This window comes from Notolepis coatsorum, assembly GCF_963971535.1.
Source record: "Notolepis coatsorum genome assembly, chromosome: 12".
Taxonomy (NCBI): domain Eukaryota; kingdom Metazoa; phylum Chordata; class Actinopteri; order Aulopiformes; family Paralepididae; genus Notolepis; species Notolepis coatsorum.
In genome coordinates, this window is record NC_140176.1 from 78,746,857 (window position 1) to 78,768,244 (window position 21,388).

Genomic DNA, 21,388 nt, shown 5'->3' on the forward strand with positions numbered 1-21,388 from the left:
TTGCTGTACTCTGTCGTCTACTCTAAGCCATCCTAGGTTGTCAAAGTGGGCAGGGGTGAGGTGGGTTCTAGGAGTAAGGTCAAGCAGTAGTCTGACCAGTTTGTTTTGAGATGTTTGTAATTTTGTTTTTAGCGCCTTTGAGGTGCTTTGGTACCATGAGGTGCAAGCATAGTCGTAGTACCCTTGAATGAGTGCTCCTGCCAGAGTTTTCAGGGTATTCTTGTTTACCAGTGTGGAGATCCGGTACAAGAAGCGAGTTTGTTGGTTGACTTTTGTCATAGGAAAGATTTGCCTCTAGGATGGAACCCAGGTAGCCTAGGTAATATCTTCTTTCCTTGTGACAATATTGTCACCCACTGTAACTGAGAAGCCGTCGGTCTTGCTGAGTTTGTTATTTGAACCGAAGAGAATGGACTCTGTTTTGCCCATGTGTAATGATAGTTTGTTATCAGCGAGCCATATGCAGATTTTGCCTAGTTCTGAGCCGAGGGTTTTTTCAACCTGTAACTTGTTCTTGTCAGAGACCAGCAGGGCTGAGTCGTCCGCAAACAGGAACAAGTTGCAGTCACAAGCTGACGACATGTCATTTGCATAAATTAGGAACAGTAGTGGACCTAGTATGCTTCCTTGTGGAACACCACAGCTTACTGTGAGGGGGGTGGGATAGGGTACCGTTTACCTCCACCATCTGCTCTCTCCCCTCCAGGTAGGATTGCATCCAGCTCACTGATTGACAAGCTAAAAGCAATTGGTTTTGATAGTCTATCAGAATGGTGTGATTGACAGTGTCGAAGGCCTTTTGTAGGTCCAGCATGACCATGCCGCAGTATTTGCCCGCGTCCACCTCTTGTTTGATGTGGTCGTTTAAATAGAGAAGGCATGTGTCAGTGGAGTGGGATGTTCTGAAGCCAGATTGGAATTCGTAGATTAGATTTTTTTCCGCGAGGTATTTTTCAACCTGTTCGTATACAATTTTTTCCATGACTTTCGAGATGGAGGTAAGGATAGAAACAGGGCGGTAGTTGCCTGGGTCTAATTTACTGCATTGATAAGCGACGGGCAGATTAGACACATAGCCATAATTTAAAACATAGATTAGGCGATATTAACGCTAACATTGAAGTGGATGCTGGGCATTCAAGCACTAAATGTGCGCCCCCTGCTGGGCACTGAAAGTGTTAACAATGAGGTAATAACGTCGGACAGCGCCTGGTGCTGAAATGGCAGATGAACAGTGCTCTTCAGCCACTCTGCAGTGGCTCTGTAAGTTTGAAAAATAATAATAATATGTGGCGGCTGATTGGCGCAGTGGGCAAGGCACTCGCCACTAACGCAGGAGATGCTGGTATCGAGCCCAGCTCTCTGCGTTGCTACCGGCTTGGCCGGCCGTCATACTAACACAATTGGCAGTGTTAGAGGGTGGGAAAGCTGGTGGGTGGGGATTGGACGTTGTGGACAGCAACTCCTACAGGTCAGTTGGGTGGCGCCTGTACAGCGGAAGTATCGGGGGCAGCGTGAGCCTCCCACGCGTTACTCCTCGCCACAGAGTTCGAGCTGTCTGGTGAAAAAGATGCGACAGGCTGCCTCCTCGTTTACCGGAGGGGACACGTGATGCAAGGCTTCTATCCTCACTACAGCTGACTAGTGGGAGGCATAGTCTAGCAACGTTCAAGACGGGGGAGGGAAGAATTGGAATCACGAAATTGGGATGGGAGAAAAATAGAAAAAATTGGAGAAAAAGTGGATAAAAAAAATATATATAATAATAATATGGAAATAAATAACAGCTATTTCTTATTTAATTTGATAAATTAAGTCTTTGCTAATCTGCAGGTGGCTAATCTTGAGTTTAGGACCCCCCATTAAAGGGGACATGCATTGCTATTCCTTGCACTATTTGGGCAACTTTACACAATTCCTGTGAGTATTGAACACATCTGTACGTTTAAAAAAATGTCAGGCTGTGTTGGCCTGGCTCCGCCCATAAGCACTTTGAGTGACAGTCATCCACACGGTCTGCGACTGGCACAGAGAGGGAGGGAGGGAGAGAGAGAGACACGGAGCATAAAGTTATCTCTCCACTCCTCCCCCGCGAGGTTCAGGTTGTGTGTAAATGAGTGTGCTACTGCTGCTTCCCCGCGAGGTCCAGGTTGTGTGTGTAAATGAGTATGTGCTACTGCTTCCCCGCGAGGTCCAGGTTGTGTGTGTAAATGAGTATGTGCTACTGCTTCCCCGCGAGGTCCAGGTTGTGTGTAAATGAGTATGTGCTACTGCTGCTTCCTCACGCACGGTTTGTTTCCCCGACAGAAGCTCCTCTCTCTCCCTCTATCTCTCTCTCCCTCTATCTCTATCTCCCTCTCTCTCTATCTCCCTCTCTCTCTCTCACTCGCTCGTTGTCTGCCTCGCTCTGTTTGAGGAAGTGAAGATAATTCCACTCGCTCTGCTGTCGCTATCAACCGTAGAGGGGCGTTAGTTATGCAAATCAGCGCTATATTCACGTCAGCAAAACTGTCAAATCAGAACCGCTTAGTTGAGTGAGGAGGATCTCGTGAACTTGAGACTAGACTGATGAGTCAATATGATAATTAACGACACAGACCACATTGATATAATCCCCAATTGCTAGGAAAACATGCTAATCACTGGAAAAGGCAATTTATAATGCATGTCCCCTTTGATAACCATGGATAAATCAATAAAAAAGAAAAGTAGAGTGTTTAATTCAGCGTGGACAGATTAATTTGCTTCCATTACTAAGGATGCAGGCTTGATATGTGGCGAGAATAAGCGAACAACAAAAAAAATTCACTCGCCACTTAAAATAATCGAAAGCATTTAACACATTATTTTTTTTTTCCACTTTTTCTCCTTATTTTCAATTTTTCTCCCATCCCAATTTCGCCTCGCCAATTCTCCCTTCAATTCTCCCCTCCCCTGTCTCGAACGTTGCTAGACTATGCCTCCCACTGGTCGGCTGCAGTGAGGACCAAGCCTTGCATCACGTGTCCCCTCCGGTACACGAGGAGGCAGCTGTCGCATCTTTTCACCTGAACAGCGCGATCAGTGGCGAGGAGTAACGCGTGGGAGGCTCACGCTGCCCCCGATACTTCCTGATTCTGCTGTACAGGCGCACCAACTGACCTGTAGGAGTCGCTGTCCACAACGTCCAATCCCCACCCACCAGCTTTCCCACCCTCTAACACTGCCAATTGTGTTAGTATGACGGCCGGCCAAGCCGGTAGCAATGCCGAGAGCTGGGCTCGATACCAGCATATCCTGCGTTAGTGGCGAGCTCCTTGCCCACTGCGCCACTCAGCCACCCTATTTAACACATTTTCTAAACACTTTTTTCTAAGCAAGACTATGGTCAGAAATGCCAAATCCAATTATTTTTAAGGAATCCTTAGCTCGTGATTTAAAAAATCCCAAGCAATTCTGGAATAAGATTAAAACTTTAACTGGTGTATCCAAAAATAATATTATTGACCAGATAAAAGTGAATACTATTTATTATACAAGATCCACAGCTGATTGCACAGTCATTCATCCAGCATTTTTCATCTGTCACTGCTGCATCATCACTCGATCCCGTGTCTGATCTCTTCAGTAATAGGCCTCCTGATCATAGCTTCTCTTTCAGGAAAATTTTACCTTTTGAAGTCTTTGATGCCATCAATAGCCTAAAAGTAAGTGGTGTCCTGAGGGCGGCTACGTGGCGTAGTGGGCAAGGCGCTCGCCACGAATACGGAGACGCTGGGATCGCCTGTTCGATCCCAGCGCTCCACATTGCTTTCAGTTTAGCTGGTCGTCCGTACTAATACACATTGGCCGTATTAGGGGGTGGGAAACTGATGGGTGGGGATCGGGCGTTGTGGACAGCGACTCCTACAGGTCGGTTGGTGCGCCTGCGCAGTAGAATCAGGAAGTGTCGGGGGCAGCGTGAGCCTCCCACGCGTTACTCCTCGCCACTGAGAGATCGAGCTGCGCAGGTGAAAAGATGCGACTGCTGTTACCTCAAGTACCGGAGGGGACTTGTGCTATGTATGACTTAGTCCACATTGCAGCCGGCTTGTGGGAGGCAAGAAACAGCGTTCGTGACAGGGGAGGGTTGAATTGGATGATACGAAATTGGGATGGGAGAAAATATAGAAAATGGGAGAAAGTGGATCAAAAAAAAAAGTAAGTGGTGTCCTGGATTAGATGGTTTAGAACCTAAGTTCCTCAAACTTGCATCCCATATTCTAATGTACCCATTATGTGATCTGTTTAATATGTCACTGTCCACATTCGAAATGCCTGACATATGGAAGTGCTCTCGTATTACCCCATTGCATAAAGGTGGAGATGCACTTGAAATTAATAATTATAGACCAATCGCAATTATTTGTTCTATTGCCAAAGTGTTTGAGAAATTGATATATAATCAGCTCTCTAAATTTCTTGACAAGTACCATATTTTATCACCTCATCAATCTGGTTTTAGGTCAAAATTCTCAACATCAACAGCTCTATTAAAGCTCACAAATGACAGATTTTCTGCAACTAACAATGGTAAATTAACTGGTGCAATCGATCTGAGCAAAGCTTTCGACTTAGTTGACCACCACCTACTTCTAGATAAACTTCACTCTGTTGGCCTATCACACAATGCATTACTCTGGTTCAATACATACCTTCATAATAGAAAACAATGTGTAGTCATCCAAGGGTCCAAGAACGTGGTGTGCCGCAAGGTTCAACCCTTGGTCCACTTCTTTTTTCAATATTTATAAATAATATACCTACCGTTTGTTCTGATTGCAGCGTTCATCTTTATGCAGACGATACAGTGTTGTATACATCCAAAAATAATGTAGCACAGATTCAATCAGCCTTACAATCTGACTTTAAGACACTACAGAAATGGCTTACTGAAAATAAACTAATACTAAACAAAACCAAATCGCACTTTATGATTTTTGGTACTCGGAAAAAACTGAAGGCAACCAAATCTAAGGCATGCGTTATGTGCCGATAATACACCTCTGCAAAAAGCTGAACGCATCAAGTATTTGGGAGTATGGCTTGACCCCGAACTCTCATTCAATTTACATATTACCTCTACTGTTATTAAAATGAATCGCAGCATTGGAGTCCTTTATAGAGCTAGACATTGTTTTTCCTTCACTGTTAGAAAGAAACTTTCACAAACTTATTTTGCCATTAATGGACTATGCTGATGTTGTCTATCAAGCTGCCTCCAAAACCCATTATCACCTCTAAATGTGGCTTACAATAGACTATGCAGATTTGTTCTTGACTGTCCGTTCACAACACACCATTGTACTATGTATCAAACCTTAGACTGGCCTTATCCTACTTTATTTTTTATTTATTTTTTTTTTGATCTTTTCCCCCCTCCATTTTCCTCCGATTTTCTCCCATCCCAATGTTAGTCGTTATGCCAATTCCCAATCCCCTTCCTGGTCGCTGCGCACTTACCCCCCACAGTTGGTCTGGGAGAGTGGAGGCTATCACGTGCTTCCTACGACACACGTCCAGCCAATCAACCGCTTCTTTTCACCTGGCAGCGCGGATTCTCATTGAGAGGGCGTAGCGTGTGGAAGGATCACACTATCCCACTCAAGTCCTATCCGTGCTTAGCAGGCGCCCCGACCGAACTGTAGGAGTCGCTGTTTACAACGACCCGGACCCACCCCGCCAGCTTCTCCCACCCTCTAATACTGCCAATTGTATTAGTGTGAACGGCCAGCCAAGCTGGTGACAACCCCGGAGCTGTGAGCTGGACTCGAACAGGCGGGCCTTCTCCTACTTTAAGAAGACAGAGACATTGGCTGCAATTGATTTTCAAATGTATCCATTCTGACTAGCCTGCTTATCTGAAACAGTTGATGGTCCCTTTTTCTTGCACTTATCGTCTAAGACACTCTGTACAGTATTTTTTCACAGTTTCTCCATTTTCAAAAGCAATGGCCAAGAAATCTTTCATGTTCAAAGCCCCTTCGGACTGGAACAACCTTCCGGTGACCATTCGATCCATATCTTCATTTTACCTCTTTAAAAATGCTCTTTGTTCTAATTTTATGGTCAAGTGTACATGCTTCCTTGGTGGGGCTCCTGCGCTGGTGAGGGGACGTGGGGCATAGCCGTCCTTTATGCGTGTGTTACGGGTTAGCTAGTTGGCTCTACTCCTATTTTTAGGCAGGGGGGGTCGATTGGTTGATTTGGGGCGCTCGTTGGGCAGGTTGATTGCTCCTCTTCTCCTGCCAGTCCTGGAGCTCAATATCTATTACATCCTGTATTCTACTCACCCTTTGAATGTTTTGTTGGGCCTTTCTCGCGGCGGCTGCCTGGCGGTGTCATCGCGGGGTAAGCATATTTGTTTGCCCTGCAGTGGCACCGTCATGTGACTGCCGTGGAGTGGGCCTATTATGATGGAGATTGAGACATATCCTCTTATAATGAGACATATCCTCTTATAATGTGTACTTGTTCTGTTGTGTTTTTGTGTGTGTCCTTTATTTATTTAATTTTTTTGTTGCTGTTGTGTGTCATGTGTTCTGATTCTGAATTACATTGCACAAAATGTGGGACCCTCTCGAAAACGAGATACTGTATCTCAATGTGGTTTTCCCAATAAAGAATTTCAATACTTACTCACTCACTCACTCATGCTCTCACGTACCCAGTCCCCCCACTCTGCAGTAAACAGAAAATACATTTTCACAAATTTAGATTTCTTGAAATAAATATCTAGGCTTCTCTCTCCTGATTGGATAAAGGGATACCAGAAAATGTATTCTCTGTTTTCCTGCAGAGTGGAGGGACTGGGAGACCCATGTTACTGACCAGACACAGTGATGGCTGTTGTAATGTAGAGCTATTTAACACTTATATATATACTTATACTTATTTAACAAAAGAATATCACTTACAGCACCTTTTAATGATACAGTTGACCCCAAATTAAATGTATTTAAATTCAAATGTCCTGGTGATGTGTCTCCCCCCCAGCCCGGCTCCTGTGGGCCCTGACCAGGTGCTGCTGCGAGGCGCCCAGCTCAGGAACACCCAGTGGGTTGTGGGAATCATAGTCTACACTGGGCATGACTCCAAGCTGATGCAGGTAAACTGGTCTCTGGTCTGTGAATGTAGTGTTGAATTTCACATGTATTTCTCATCTAGTTCAGCAGCAGTGTTCGAGAGGTTAGATTAGATTATGACTAGGGATGTTCAATATTGGCTTTTTTACCGATATCCGATATACCGATATTGTCCAACTCTTAATTTCCGATACCGATATTAACCGATACCGTTATATGCAGGGTTTCCCCCCCAAGAAACTGAATAATTTCAGGTAATTAACATTACATATCTCTTGTCATGGAATTAACACAACATTATGCATACTTTTGACAATAAATAAAATAAATTTTGTTCTTACTTGCTTGCCTGGGTAAATAAAGGTAGGTGAAAAATGATACAGATCATTTCCGATATACATTTGAATGACAATATCGGTAGGCCGATGATATCGGACATCCCTAATTATAACCAGATGGTTGCTCTCCACCCTCTGCAACTAATGCCAAGTACAGTAGGGCTGGGCTGATATGAAAGAAATATCATCTATATATATATCACAATATGTGAACACAGTGATGCAAAATCACAAGATAAGTAATCCAATTGCTGGTCATCGCGTGAAACCAAACCCCTCAAATATTGAAGATCTAATTTGAGCTAATACGTGGTTGTTATCGTTAATTTAGATGACATATCACTATATCATACATTTAATCATGATATGATACTGATATATACATACAATAAACAATAATATTGAATTGGCTCAGTGGCCAAAAGTGGATGACTGTGGTTGTAAAGGGCAGCTCACAGGTGTGGAACAGTGTGTGTAACGGTATGTAACAGTGTGTGTGTAACAGTGTATAGCAGTATGTAACACTGTAACAGTGTGTTCAAGACCCCTCCGCTCTACATTGTCTGGCCGCTTCAGACCCACTCCTATCCGAGCGATGTGTAACTGTGTGTAACAGTGTGTGGAACTGTGTGTGGAACAGTGTGTGGAACAGTATGTACCAGTGTGTGTAGCAGCACATTGCTGGGAAAGAGCATACTTAGCAGAGCTTTGACTGGGTAAATAAATAATAATGTCACAATCTGTAATCCGCCAGAACTCCACCAAGGCTCCCCTGAAGCGGTCCAACGTGGAGCGAGTGACCAACGTGCAGATTCTGGTTCTGTTCTGTATCCTGTTGGTGATGGCTCTCATCAGCTCTGTAGGAGCTGCCATCTGGAACAGAACACACACCGAAGAGGCCTGCTGGTACCTGTCTAGAGCTGGTCAGTGTACAGTGTATATATATATTAGGGCTGACCTCGACTAGTCCACTAATCAATCGAAAGGAGCCGTAGTCGACTGCCAACCTGTTTGTCGAATGCAAAAAAAATATATATATATATATATATAAATAAAATAGTTTAATATATATATATTTCTTTGTATCATTCTTTCCAAAAGCAAAGAGGCCTAGAAGCGTGGCTAACGCTAATGGCGCGCATTGATTGATTGATTGAAAACTTTATTAACAGATTGCAGAATGGGTACAGTACAGTACAGCTCAATACATACAATTGTTAAGGGGATGCAGACCAGAGAAAGACTTTCGTCTTGTTTACATCAGGGTCCCCCATTCTCAATTAATCGTAACATATATGACATACATGACATACAGATAGACAGTACTGCTACATCTATACAAAGAGTCCAGAAAAAAAGAGTATATACATTTGACGTAGAAACTGTACATTGGATTGGGTAGGTGGGGGTGGGGGGGGACTGTACATTGGAGGTGGGTGGGGGGGGGGGGGGTTGGGTAGGAGTGGGGGGGGGAGGTTGGGTAGGAGGGGTGGGTGGGGGACACTGTACAACAGTACAAACAAAACTGTACATTGGAATATTGACAAGACCATACTTGGTAATTTACTGTACATTGGAGGGGGTTGTTAGGACATTTACAGGGGCCAGTTTCGAATTGCAGTCTCCCGTAGGTGTTTTTTGAGAGTTTTTGAAAGTGGGTAGTGATTCACATTCCTTTACAGCTTTGGGTAGGGCGTTCCACATTGATGTGGCATAATTGCGAAACGTGTTTAGTCCCTTGTTTGAGCCGAATCTGGGTTTAACATGATTTGTGGAGCTCCCTCTGGTGTTGTGATCGTGGTATTCACTGACCTTTGGGAAGTATTTTGACATGTATACCAGCGAGGCTAACAGAAAGAAGATTTCCCCCGTCTAATGAACACACGACTAGACAAATATCAAGATGTATCCATCAGTGGACCAATTGCATGCTTTTGCAGAGGACAAGAAGCCTTCAGTCGACTCCTTCAGACATTAAGCACCCCCACAGCCCAAATGGAATGATCCCAAATTATTATTATTTCTTTAAAATATATATATTTATAATTTTGTTTTTTTTGCCATTCCCCCCGAATGGCAAAAAAAAACTAAATTATAGATATATATATTTTAAAGAAATAATAATAATTTGGGATCATTCCATTTGGGCTGTGGGGGTGCTTAATGTCTGAAGGAGTCGACTGAAGGCAATCAAAGTCGACTATGCAAATCCTTAGTCGGGGACAGGCCTAATATATATATATATACACACATATTATATATATATATACAGTATACATTACACACACACACACACACACACACAGACACACTGTGGCGGGGGTTCTCTTTAGAACGCCTCAAAACTCCCACAAACAATGGCGTAGTCGGAACAAGTATGGTTGGTGTTCTTTATTCGCCGTGCTCCCACGGTACAGAGGTGACATTTACTTACAAAACAGTGACACAAGCGAAATAACAAAACAAAAATACACTATACCAGTATAGCTACACTATACAATGAGTTCCACAATAACTCCCAATACTAAACAGACTAACAAAAACACTTACGGAGCTTCACTATCTTACCTACTTTGTACCAAAACGGCCCTCATGTACACCTGGTATAGCCTCACATCAGGCTTCACACAGGTGCCACACATAATTAACTAACACTTCCTACACAGGTGCTACACATAAATTAATTAACAATTTTATTTTTGTTAAAACACTTTATACAAATGTTTTCATTAACCTAAACCAAGCAAATAGCAACACCAATAAAAACCACAACCATGATATAATAAATATATATGTATGAATCTATGCATGTATGTATTATAATATGAATGAATGTAGCACTCCCAGGTGTGCACCCTTGGTTGTGTTACTGACGGTAAAGGAAATTAATGATGGGGGGGGTTTTGATGTTCTCAGTACAATAACAAGGGAATGGTGAATGTTTGGTGTGTGTGCGTGCGTGTGTGTGTGTGTGCGTGTGTGTATGCGCACTGCTCGCAGTCAGTGACGGAGCCGCTCCCTCATGCACACATTGAAAGATTTATTTATGTCCACATATCACTTATCAAACAGGCAGGGGACATAAACAATGTAAATGTAAAGAAATATTCAGAGAGCTGTAATCTAACCTGGCACACAGTATGTGCTCAATGACAACCAGGTTGATATATACAGCACCGCACAGTTAAACAGACAGCACAGTGACAATCAGGTTGATATACACAGCACAGACGGCACAGTGACTTCAAGGACAATAACAGCTCTTCCACACTATGACACACACGCACACACACACACACACACACACACACACGCCTCGACTAGCTACTATTCTCAAATCAAATCTAGATTATAGGTATTATGGTTTCATCATGAATGCATGAAAGGCGGGGGGGGGGGTCATATTGTTAAGCTTTGATCGTCACCAACGGAATACGTTACACAGTACATTACACACATACGCTCCGATCGCAATGAAGGAATTCTTAGATCAACACAAGATTGATACCATATAGCCCTTACCTTGACTAGGATGTACCCCAAAAAGAATATTCCAATTATCTGATCGCCATTCCAAGTATTGATGTCGATCGTGTCGCCAAAATAATCCACCAAAGAACATGAATCGGGAGTGTTTGATTCTTATAAATCCATGCGTTATAACCGCTCGTCATGCCCGACAAGGAAAAGTCCGCCCGGACCTAGATAATCAACGCACACCCAAATACACAGAGTTTCAAAGGATGTGCAATACCGGCCGCAACTGCGGCAGTATTGGACTTTTGCGATCTCAGACCCATTCCCAATGATAACACCAGGCTCCCTGGATGGATAATGAATGGAAATATCGAATAAAAGAAATAACGGCCAAAACCCGACTATACTCGGGTCTGGCGCTGAACGTTCGGCGAGTTAACCCGACTATCATCGGGTCTGGCGTGGAAAGTGTTAATCATACTCATTATAATCAACAGTCATATTTAATAACTGTGTGTGTGTGTGTGTGTGTGTGTGTGAATGAATGTGTGTGTGCGTGCTTCAAGGATATAAAAAGTAACATCTCTTACACACTGTGACACACACACATACATGCATGTATCCCCCACCACACACACACTTTGTGCAATTCTTTAAAGTAATCAAATGTGTACTGTTACTATGATTATACTGTATAATTAATAACCGTGTGTGTGTGTGTGTGTGTAGGTGACATCTCTACTAACTTTGCGTACAACCTGCTGACCTTCATCATCCTCTATAACAACCTGATCCCCATCAGCCTGCTGGTCACTCTGGAGGTGGTCAAGTTCACCCAGGCCCTCTTCATAAACTGGGTACAGACTGGTTACTGTGTGTGTGTGTGTGTGTGTGTGTGTGTGTGTGCTCTCTTGTACTTCTACCCTTGTGAGGACCAAATGGCAATTGTAAGATTGTAAGCACACTTTATATTAATAATAATAATAATATAATACTTCTTTATATTAAATAAAAGAGGCCATTTTAGGGTTAGTTGTCAGGTTTAGGTAAGAAGTTAGGTAAGTCTGGGTAGGAATTGGAGTAAGGTTAGGTTAGGGCAGGGGTTAACATTAGGCATGCAATGGTGAGGATTAAAGGTTTAATCTGTAATGCCATCTAATGGCAGAATTTCACAGTTACTATATATTATATTATAACTATATATATAGTAACTCATTACACTAGAGAATGTAGGGTTAGGCTTGAGGTGGAATATGTAGTCTCATTCTCACAAGTATGGTTGTGTGTGTGTGCACTTGCATGTAAATGTAAGTACCGTAATTCCTCTAATAGTAACCGGTATTCAATTAAAAACCGGGTCTCTATTAATGACCGGGTGTGCTGTTGAGCTAAGCAATTATAAGCCGGCCTCCTAATACAAGCCGGGTTTCATGTATATTAGAGGAATTACGGTATTTCCCTCAACGGATTTACCATAGGCAATATATTTTGTTATTGTTGTTATATGCTGGCCTGGCTGTGCAGTAAATACCATATAATGGTATGTGTTAATGTTTACCAAGAGAGTAAGCCTACCTCAGAATTGTATAAAACGAAGTTATTATTATTATACCAGTATTGTGATTGCACTATTTTACTTTATTTAATTTTTTTTGACCACCTGTAATTGCACTGTTTACTACCGTATTTCATACAGTACTTGGTTTCAATAAATGAACCCAGTACATTTTACTGGGTTCATACTGACACAAAATGTTGATTTATTCATTACGATCCGTTTGAAAATTAGAAATATAGGCCTCTCTCTTATACATGCCTCCTCCTAATACAAGCCTGGTATCCGCTACAGTTGAAACAAATACAAGCCGGGGTTACTATTAGAGGAATTACGGTATGTGTATATGTGTAGTGATCTAATATATTTTTTCCTGGTGTTGCTTCGCACAGGATGTAGAAATGTACTATTCAGAGACGGACACGCCCGCCATGGCCCGAACGTCCAATCTCAACGAAGAACTGGGCCAGGTCAGACCAAGCTCTCATCTTATTCAGTAATGGGTATTCAGTGAGAGCTTTCAATCAAAGACGGTCTGTTCAGAGATTTTTCAAGTTTTCCTTGGCTTTCATCGCCTATTGTTTGTTGTTTTGATCACTCTATCTATCTATCTCTCTCCCTTTCTCTCTCTCTTTTCATCTCTTCCTCTCCTAGGTGAAGTATCTCTTCTCTGACAAGACGGGGACTCTGACCTGTAACGTCATGCACTTCAAAAAGTGTACCATAGCAGGAATAACCTACGGGTCAGTCTCTCTCTCTCACTCTCACTCTCACTCTCACTCTCACTCTCACTCTCACTCTTACCTCTAAGTTCTATACCAGGAGCTGCTGCGTGCAAAAATGTGTGTACAATATTAATGTAACTAACTCCTGCTAAAAATGTCATTGTAAGAATTTAACACAGGAAAAAATTAATTGATGGACGATATCACAACTAAACTTAATTAATCTCGAGTATCCGTTTCCCTGCTTGTTTTTTATTGCCCGTTTGATTGATCTCTTTTGCACGCTTGATTGGATGACTAACTAATCAACTGATTCAATTGATCTTTATTCCATGCAATGACTTTTGCTGCAGCCATTTCCCCGACCTTGACTGTGACCGCTCAATGGAGGACTTCAGGTCAGTGATCTAACTCTGCCCTCCCCCTGTTCACTTACATGTACTAGTACTCTGTTTATACATAAACCAGTGTACTAGTCCCCCTGGCACCTGTACAGTTATCTAGAACAGCATACACACCAGGGCTGTACAGTGCAACATGCTACAAAAGGGGGCGACAGTGGCTGCCTCCACCATCGGTGTGTGAATGTGTGAGTGAATGGGTGAATATGAGGCATAAATTGTAAAGCGCTTTGGATAATAGTGCTATATAAATGCAGTCCATTTAACATTTAGGGCAGTTGTTAGCCTGATACTTTGACCTAACCTTTATTGACCCCTTTTCGGGAAATCCAGGCATCATGGCAACATGGGGGAGGGGGAGGGGGAGGGGAGGTACAGGTATGGGTTAGGGTTAAACAGTATTAAAACAAAGGTGCAGATGAAGGTCTGTGTGCCCAATCGGTCATAACATACGTTACAATAAATATAAGCAATACAAATAAAGTTTGAATCTGGATATACTAAGAGTAAAAGGAAATGGTATACAGAATACATAATACAGTCATAATATACGTTATAGTGTGTGCCGGTTTTGGTGGTTAAGAGTCAGACGGAGTCAGACAGTGGTTAAGGGTCAGACTCAAAAACGGTCCTAATAATAGTCAGAGGTTTGGTTCTAGTGCAGTTTGCATTTCTAAAATTAAGTACTAGAGAATGCTATGTTGTGGTTAGAGGGAGTGCTGCCGTCATAAGAACAAGGCTGTAGGTTGAGGTCCGTAGACGAGCACATCGGTGCCAATATGTTAATACGTAGCTACACAGTACAACCAGTCATACGAGGTCACCAGGAAAAAGTCTTCATGCTGTCTTAAAACCTGTGTTGATGTTGTTAAAGGAACAGGGCAACATTATGGGAAAAGAAGTTAACACTTTTTATTACATGGCGTTTTCACAATCGCCGAAATGCTTGCTTGTGATTGGTCAATAGCGCGCGTCAGAGGTCCGTTATCACACAATAACGGACCTCTGCCAAGCAATAATGACCGCTGTGCGCAGCTGTTCGCAATCAAGCCCACTACAACACTGTATCAGTGCTGCTCAGCATATGCACAGCTGCACTCAGTCATCAGTGCAATCAGACCACAGACCTGCCGACTGCCGATAATAATAATCACTTTATTTGGGCTGACAGAGCCACAGAACAACTGCGTTTGCATTTGATCTCGTCTTGTCGATGGTGTACAATGAATTAGGTATATTTGTTAGTAAGTTAGCCATGTAATAAGCGGGATAATGTATAGCTATACTCGATCATTGTCGCAAAATAATTGACCTTCACTGACGTTTTAAAACACCTCGGCGCTGCGCCTCGGTATTTTAAACTCTGTGTCGGTCAATTATTTTGCGACAATGACCTCGTAGCTATACATTATCCCTTACATAATAACCCTCAGTTATAAGACATTTATAAGGTATTTGTAGATACTGAACTAATCATGAACAAATTATTTATCTACATTCGTAAATTACTATTAAATCATTTATAACTATTTGTATAACATTTACAAATTAGTTATACATAATTTATAATGCATTAGTGGATAATGAACTAATCATGAACAAACCATTTATATACATTTACAACTGATTAGTACATAATTTGTAAATGTACTAATTTAACATTCATAAATGATCTGTTGGTCACTTTTTTCCACATGATCAACCTTTGTAAATTATTAGTGCAACATTTAATAATGGCATCTAATGTGTAGTAACACATGTGTAGATGCTTTGAAAAATGGATATGAGAAAACTACTATACCTCCATTTATTTGTTCATGTTCAACAAATGATTTGTAAAACATTCTTAAAAGATCTATAAATAATTTTCAGATGTTATTGTGTGCCCTAATCTAAAGTTAAGGCTATTCATTATTTACAAATATTTGTTCATATAAATGTAACCTGGGGGACACTAGGACCCAGGAGTTCATTGGCCAGGTATTGCCAGAGTATGTAAAGGGAGTCGTGTGAGACTTCAATTAAGTTCACGTTTGTTCTCGTCTGTTTGAATGGAAGCTATGTTTTTATATACAGAGAAGTCAAACAAGTCTTTATCTCGATATGTCTTTCCCGAATTGAAAACGGTCTCACTTCTCTCTCTCCCTGGCAGCCAACTTCCGCCCAACACCAATAATGCAACAGAGTTTGATGACCCTGCACTCATCCAGAACATTGAGATGAACCATGTAGGTTTCTCAGCTGCTGCTCTCAAATAAGTCTGTTTATATGGTTGTTGTTTTTGTTGTGCTTTTGGCTCTCTTGTTATTTGTAAATTCAGTTTTTAGAACGGTTTTACACTAGTAAAATGTATTGTTCTCGTTTATCTGAAGAGAAGTGCCTTTGTGCAAGAAATGATACACGGAAAGACACATTTCAATCGTCTCGTCCAAACTGACAATTAAGTAAATCTCTCCTCTCTCTTGGTTGTGTCTGTCCACCAGCCCACGTCCCCTCAGATCTGTGAGTTCCTGACCATGATGGCGGTGTGCCACACGGTGGTCCCAGAGAGAGAGGACGACCAGATCATCTACCAGGCGTCCTCGCCGGATGAAGGATCGTTGGTCAAAGGAGCCAAAGGCCTGGGCTTCGTGTTCACGGCCAGGACCCCTAGTTCTGTCATCATCGATGCTGTGAGTCTGTGTGCAGAGGAGAGCTGGGGGGGGGGAAATGTATACAGTGATATGTGTGGCGGTATTATATTGATACACTAACGGCAAGTATCAATATAAAATAAAGATATAATTCTGCAGTACAAATGATTGGAGTGAGGTGAACAGACTGGACACCCCTAGAGGAGGCAGGGCCCCTAGAGGAGGCAGGGCCCCTTGAGGAGGCAGGGCCCCTAGAGCAGGGGTACCCAACCTTTTTTGAACCAAGATCTACTTTTTAATTTACCACCTAGCCGAGAGCTACCAGCCAAAATTCTACCTACTCTCGGCTAGTATTAGTATTAATAGTATTAGTAATACCCATTCAATATGCACATGACAGAAAATATTATATGCCATATAATATGTTCTGTCATGTGCATATTGAATGGGTATATAATATAATATGATATTTTATATATCATTGTAACGGTGTAGTGTAGCAATTACAAGAATGACAAGACTAACTTCTCACGTTGGGCATGCAGGCAGCATGACTCATTTATTTCACACTCTGTGTAACTGAGGGGTACAATTCCCTGACTGTATTGAGAGTATGGTATTATTAAACCACTACTTAGTTATGTACTTTAATTACTGGCCATACAGTACACGGTATATATGGTGAACACCCACACAAGAATACAGCTTAACAAAGAGTCATATTTAGAAGTATTTATTAGAAGAGCAGCAATAGTAGATTACAATATTGAGAATTATAAGTTGCGCTTATATGGCGAAGAACACTTAAGTAGGTCAAGAGCGTAAGTCCATGAGCATATTAAGATGGGTATAATTGAATACCACCTGTAGCATAAGAATTATATAAGGTACACTCGTAGTCAGCAGGAGATACTAAGGGGGTTCCCTCCGGTTGTAAGCCAGCAGGGGGGAGGAATGTTCGGATGCAAAAGTCTGGATCAACAAGGAATCAATAAGCTCCAGCTACGGGAGGCGGTACATATACTCCCCTCGATCGGCAGACAAAAGCAGCAGCTATAATCCAAGTATGCGCGACAGCATAGATGAAAGCCAGCCAGCCTCTTCCTAGAGACGGGCTCGAGTGATGCTCCTCACGGGTAGATCCCACACAGCAGTGGGGTAGACGGTTCTCTGCTCCAGCAGCCACAGTACCAAAAGCAATATAATCCAGCCGGAAAAGGCTCTGCATTCGCCGGTGTAGATTCTCCTGTGCACGGTACTTCACATTAACTAGGTCGAACTTGACGTTATTTCACTAAGCTCTGACACTTTTACTATCCTATTCGCACGCGGTTCTAAGTGCTCTATTTAGACGCAAAGTTGCTCACTTCACTTGGTCGTTGACTCGTGGTGAAGGCTTCAACTTGTTGGGTTAACTAACTGCTGTATCCACCTGCGACGTATTTATACGTAAGGTGAATAATCTAGTGCCAACCTCAGTTCTGTCTCGTATTACTGCGCAAACCTGGGCATGTTGAGACATGTCTTAGCGGTGGCTTTGAACTAGACATTGGGGGTATGGCAGTTGGCGCCTAGGGGGTCGCTGTCCAATAGGAGAACGAATATTATGGTCTGGCTTGTACCTAGGTAAAGGGATATTCCGTGTATATGTACAAAGAATATACAAGGGATATCAGACGATATACAAATATTATACATGGGATCTCAAGCAATAAATATATATATTCGGTTTAATCTGACCCTTTGTAACACTCTGCATACACAGACAACACACACACTCAATTCAATGGGCATGAGAAAACATGAGTTTACATTGCCAAAGCAAAAGTGGAACAATACAATCAAAACAAAAATGATATATGTACAATTAAAAGGGAATAGGAATGATGTGTAAACAGAGCTGTCACATTGCAACTGACAACACACTAGTGTTGTCACGATACTGGAATTTCGAACTTCGATACGATACCTTGAAAAGTATCGATATTCGATACCATTTTCGATACCACAGGGGAAAATGTGAAATCTTAAAATGTAAATAAAAATAATAATAAAGATAAATATATATATACATATTTTTAACTAAATTTTTCCTTTTGTTGCTGGTCGATTCTCCTCAGCTTCTCTCTGGTACTATAAGAGAAGATAAATATAACACTTTAAAACCCTTTGTTTATCTTTAGATCAGACATTTAAAAATAACTAAATTATCTAATCTTAGAAATTAAGTAAAGTTAATAGTACTGCATGTTAAGCATAACAGATTGATTGATTGATTGAACATTTTATTAACAGATTGCAGAAGGGGTTCAATACAGTATGGCTCAATACACACAATTGTTAAGGGGAGGCAGACCAGAGAAAGACTTTCGTCTTGTTTACATCAGGGTCCCCCATTTTCAATTCATCATAACATTTGACATACAGATAAACAGTACTGTTACATCCAGCCATTTATGACATACAAGATATACAGTACTGTTTAAGAGACAGAGTTTCTAAAAGAGAGTATATACAGTTAATTTACTTCTGACCATTATAGTCAAAGTATTTCCCTTTGAACTGAAACTCATAAGACCACATAAGGCTAGCATCATTCAGTTACAGCTATATTGGCCAACATTAGCCAGCTATCTAGCCAGCTACTTAACCACGAACTGCCAGCCAGCCAGCTGGCTACCTTAACCCACAATACAACAGCTATCCAGCCAGCTACTGCACTACGAACTGCCAGCTTGATTGATTGAAAAGCTAGCCAGCTGGCCACCCCCAATCCAGCCAACCGTACAAATGACGGTCTCAGCCAATCACATCGATTTGTACAGTTAGTTAGCTAGCCATCCCATTGCGAATTAAAAGGTAGGCCAGTATTAGCTAGCTAGTAGTTAACGTTAGCCAACTGAGAACGATAGCTAGCTAACCAACAGCTGCAAGCCTGCAAACAACAACGCTGTTGATATAATGAGCTATGAGCTATCCGTAGTAGGGCTGACCTTCAATTTCTTTGGGGGAATTCTAAGCTTTGGGGCCGAGATTTGATTTGAATTCGAGCTTCGAGCTTTTTTTTTTTTATAATATTTTTTTAATGTTGTGGGACTTGTACAGCACTTTGTCAGTGCTGTAAAGTTTAAACCTTTTTAAATCTTAGACAAACAAAACACTTTGCTTTCATGAAATATTGTAAGCCGTCATTTGAGGCTTTATAAAAGCAGCATAATTAACAAATCTGTCAGTGCCGAGTCCGACCTCATCTTAAATAACAAACAGCATTGCTTGTTGTAGTTAACAAAGAGAGGCAGAGTTGATTTAGCCAAAAAAAAAAATATATATATATATATAGTTTTTTATAATCAAATTTTATTAATCGAGATCTACTTGAAATCAGCCCGCGATCTACCTGGGCACCACTGCCCTAGAGGAGGCAGGAGGCAGGGCCCCTAGAGGTAGCAGGGCCCCTAGAGGAGGCAGGGCCCCTAGGCACAGTGCTTGATCTGCCTGTATGTATGTATGCATGTATGTATGTATGTATGCTATTTGTCTATTTGTTGCATTTCATACAGTAGTGAAAGCAGAGGGTTTTTGCTGTGTGTTTTTCAGAGAGGAAAAGAGAAGACCTATGAGCTGCTGAACGTGTTGGAGTTCTCAAGGTATGAGCTGCTGAACGGGAGACGGTGTGGAACGATAATATGTTCTGTTTACATAGTGATGTCACAGTGAAGCAGGGCAGTTGTTAGCCTGACACACAGGTCTTTGTCTCTCTCATCACGCCATGAATCCCCGACAATGTCATCACACAAGTATTCACAAGTATATAGCAATAGCTGCGACCACGTACAGGCGTGCATCCATGTGTGCATGCATTCACACACACACACACACACACACACACACACACACACACACACAAACCTCCATGCCAAATGTCAGCCTCCTCTTGTGAAAACTGTGGCTGCTCGAGGGTGAGGACACTCTTGCGGACCAACCAACCAACAGAGCGGGCTATAGAGCTGCTGGTCTCGGCTAAAAGAAATATTCAAATGTTTTACTTGCGTGCTTACAGTGGAGAGAGGCTAGGGGAATATTGTACAATGCACTGATCAGATTCCACTCTGTCTTTCACAGTAACCGCAAGCGCATGTCTGTCGTGGTGCGAACGCCTGATGGGAAACTACGGCTATACTGCAAAGGAGCTGTAAGTACAGCTTGAGTTATAATATACAACACGTTCTAAGTACTCGTCCTAGTAGGAGTTATAATATACAGTATGAGTTATAATATACAACACGTTCTAAGTACTGGTCCTAGTATGAGTTATAATACAACACGTTCTATGTACTCGTCCTAGTATGAGTTATAATATACAGTATGAGTTATAATATACAACATGTTCTAAGTACTGGTACTAGTATGAGTTATAATATACAGTATGAGTTATAATGTACAACACGTTCTAAGTACTGGTCCTAGTATGAGTTATAATATACAGTACGAGTTATAATATACAACATGTTCTAAGTACTGGTCCTAGTATGAGTTATAATATACAGTATGAGTTATAATATACAACACGTTCTAAGTACTGGTCCTGGTATGAGTTATAATATACAGTATGAGTTATAATATACAACATGTTCTAAGTACTGGTCCTGGTATGAGTTATAATATACAGTATGAGTTATAATATACAACATGTTCTAAGTACTGGTCCTAGTATGAGTTATAATATACAGTACGAGTTATAATATACAACATGTTCTAAGTACTGGTCCTAGTATGAGTTATAATATACAGTATGAGTTATAATATACAACATGTTCTAAGTACTGGTCCTAGTATGAGTTATAATACAACACGTTCTATGTACTCGTCCTAGTATGAGTTATAATATACAGTATGAGTTATAATATACAACATGTTCTAAGTACTGGTACTAGTATGAGTTATAATATACAGTATGAGTTATAATGTACAACACGTTCTAAGTACTGGTCCTAGTATGAGTTATAATATACAGTACGAGTTATAATATACAACATGTTCTAAGTACTGGTCCTAGTATGAGTTATAATATACAGTATGAGTTATAATATACAACACGTTCTAAGTACTGGTCCTGGTATGAGTTATAATATACAGTATGAGTTATAATATACAAC

The 21,388-nt window shown here is 41.5% G+C and overlaps 1 protein-coding gene across 1 annotated transcript in view; it reads left to right on the top strand.

The window, feature by feature from the left end:
- atp8a2 (ATPase phospholipid transporting 8A2) overlaps positions 1-21,388 on the top strand; it is a gene marked incomplete at its 3' end in the record, with an annotated part of 139,130 nt that overhangs the window by 60,113 nt on the left and 57,629 nt on the right. Inside the window, exons 11-20 of the mRNA XM_084325904.1 lie at positions 7,015-7,126; positions 8,196-8,364; positions 11,648-11,775; positions 12,866-12,943; positions 13,128-13,216; positions 13,552-13,596; positions 15,752-15,827; positions 16,083-16,271; positions 19,830-19,879; positions 20,355-20,424. Of these exons, the coding sequence (XP_084182030.1) occupies positions 7,015-7,126; positions 8,196-8,364; positions 11,648-11,775; positions 12,866-12,943; positions 13,128-13,216; positions 13,552-13,596; positions 15,752-15,827; positions 16,083-16,271; positions 19,830-19,879; positions 20,355-20,424 (1,006 nt within the window). The remainder of the gene's footprint in view (positions 1-7,014; positions 7,127-8,195; positions 8,365-11,647; positions 11,776-12,865; positions 12,944-13,127; positions 13,217-13,551; positions 13,597-15,751; positions 15,828-16,082; positions 16,272-19,829; positions 19,880-20,354; positions 20,425-21,388) is intronic.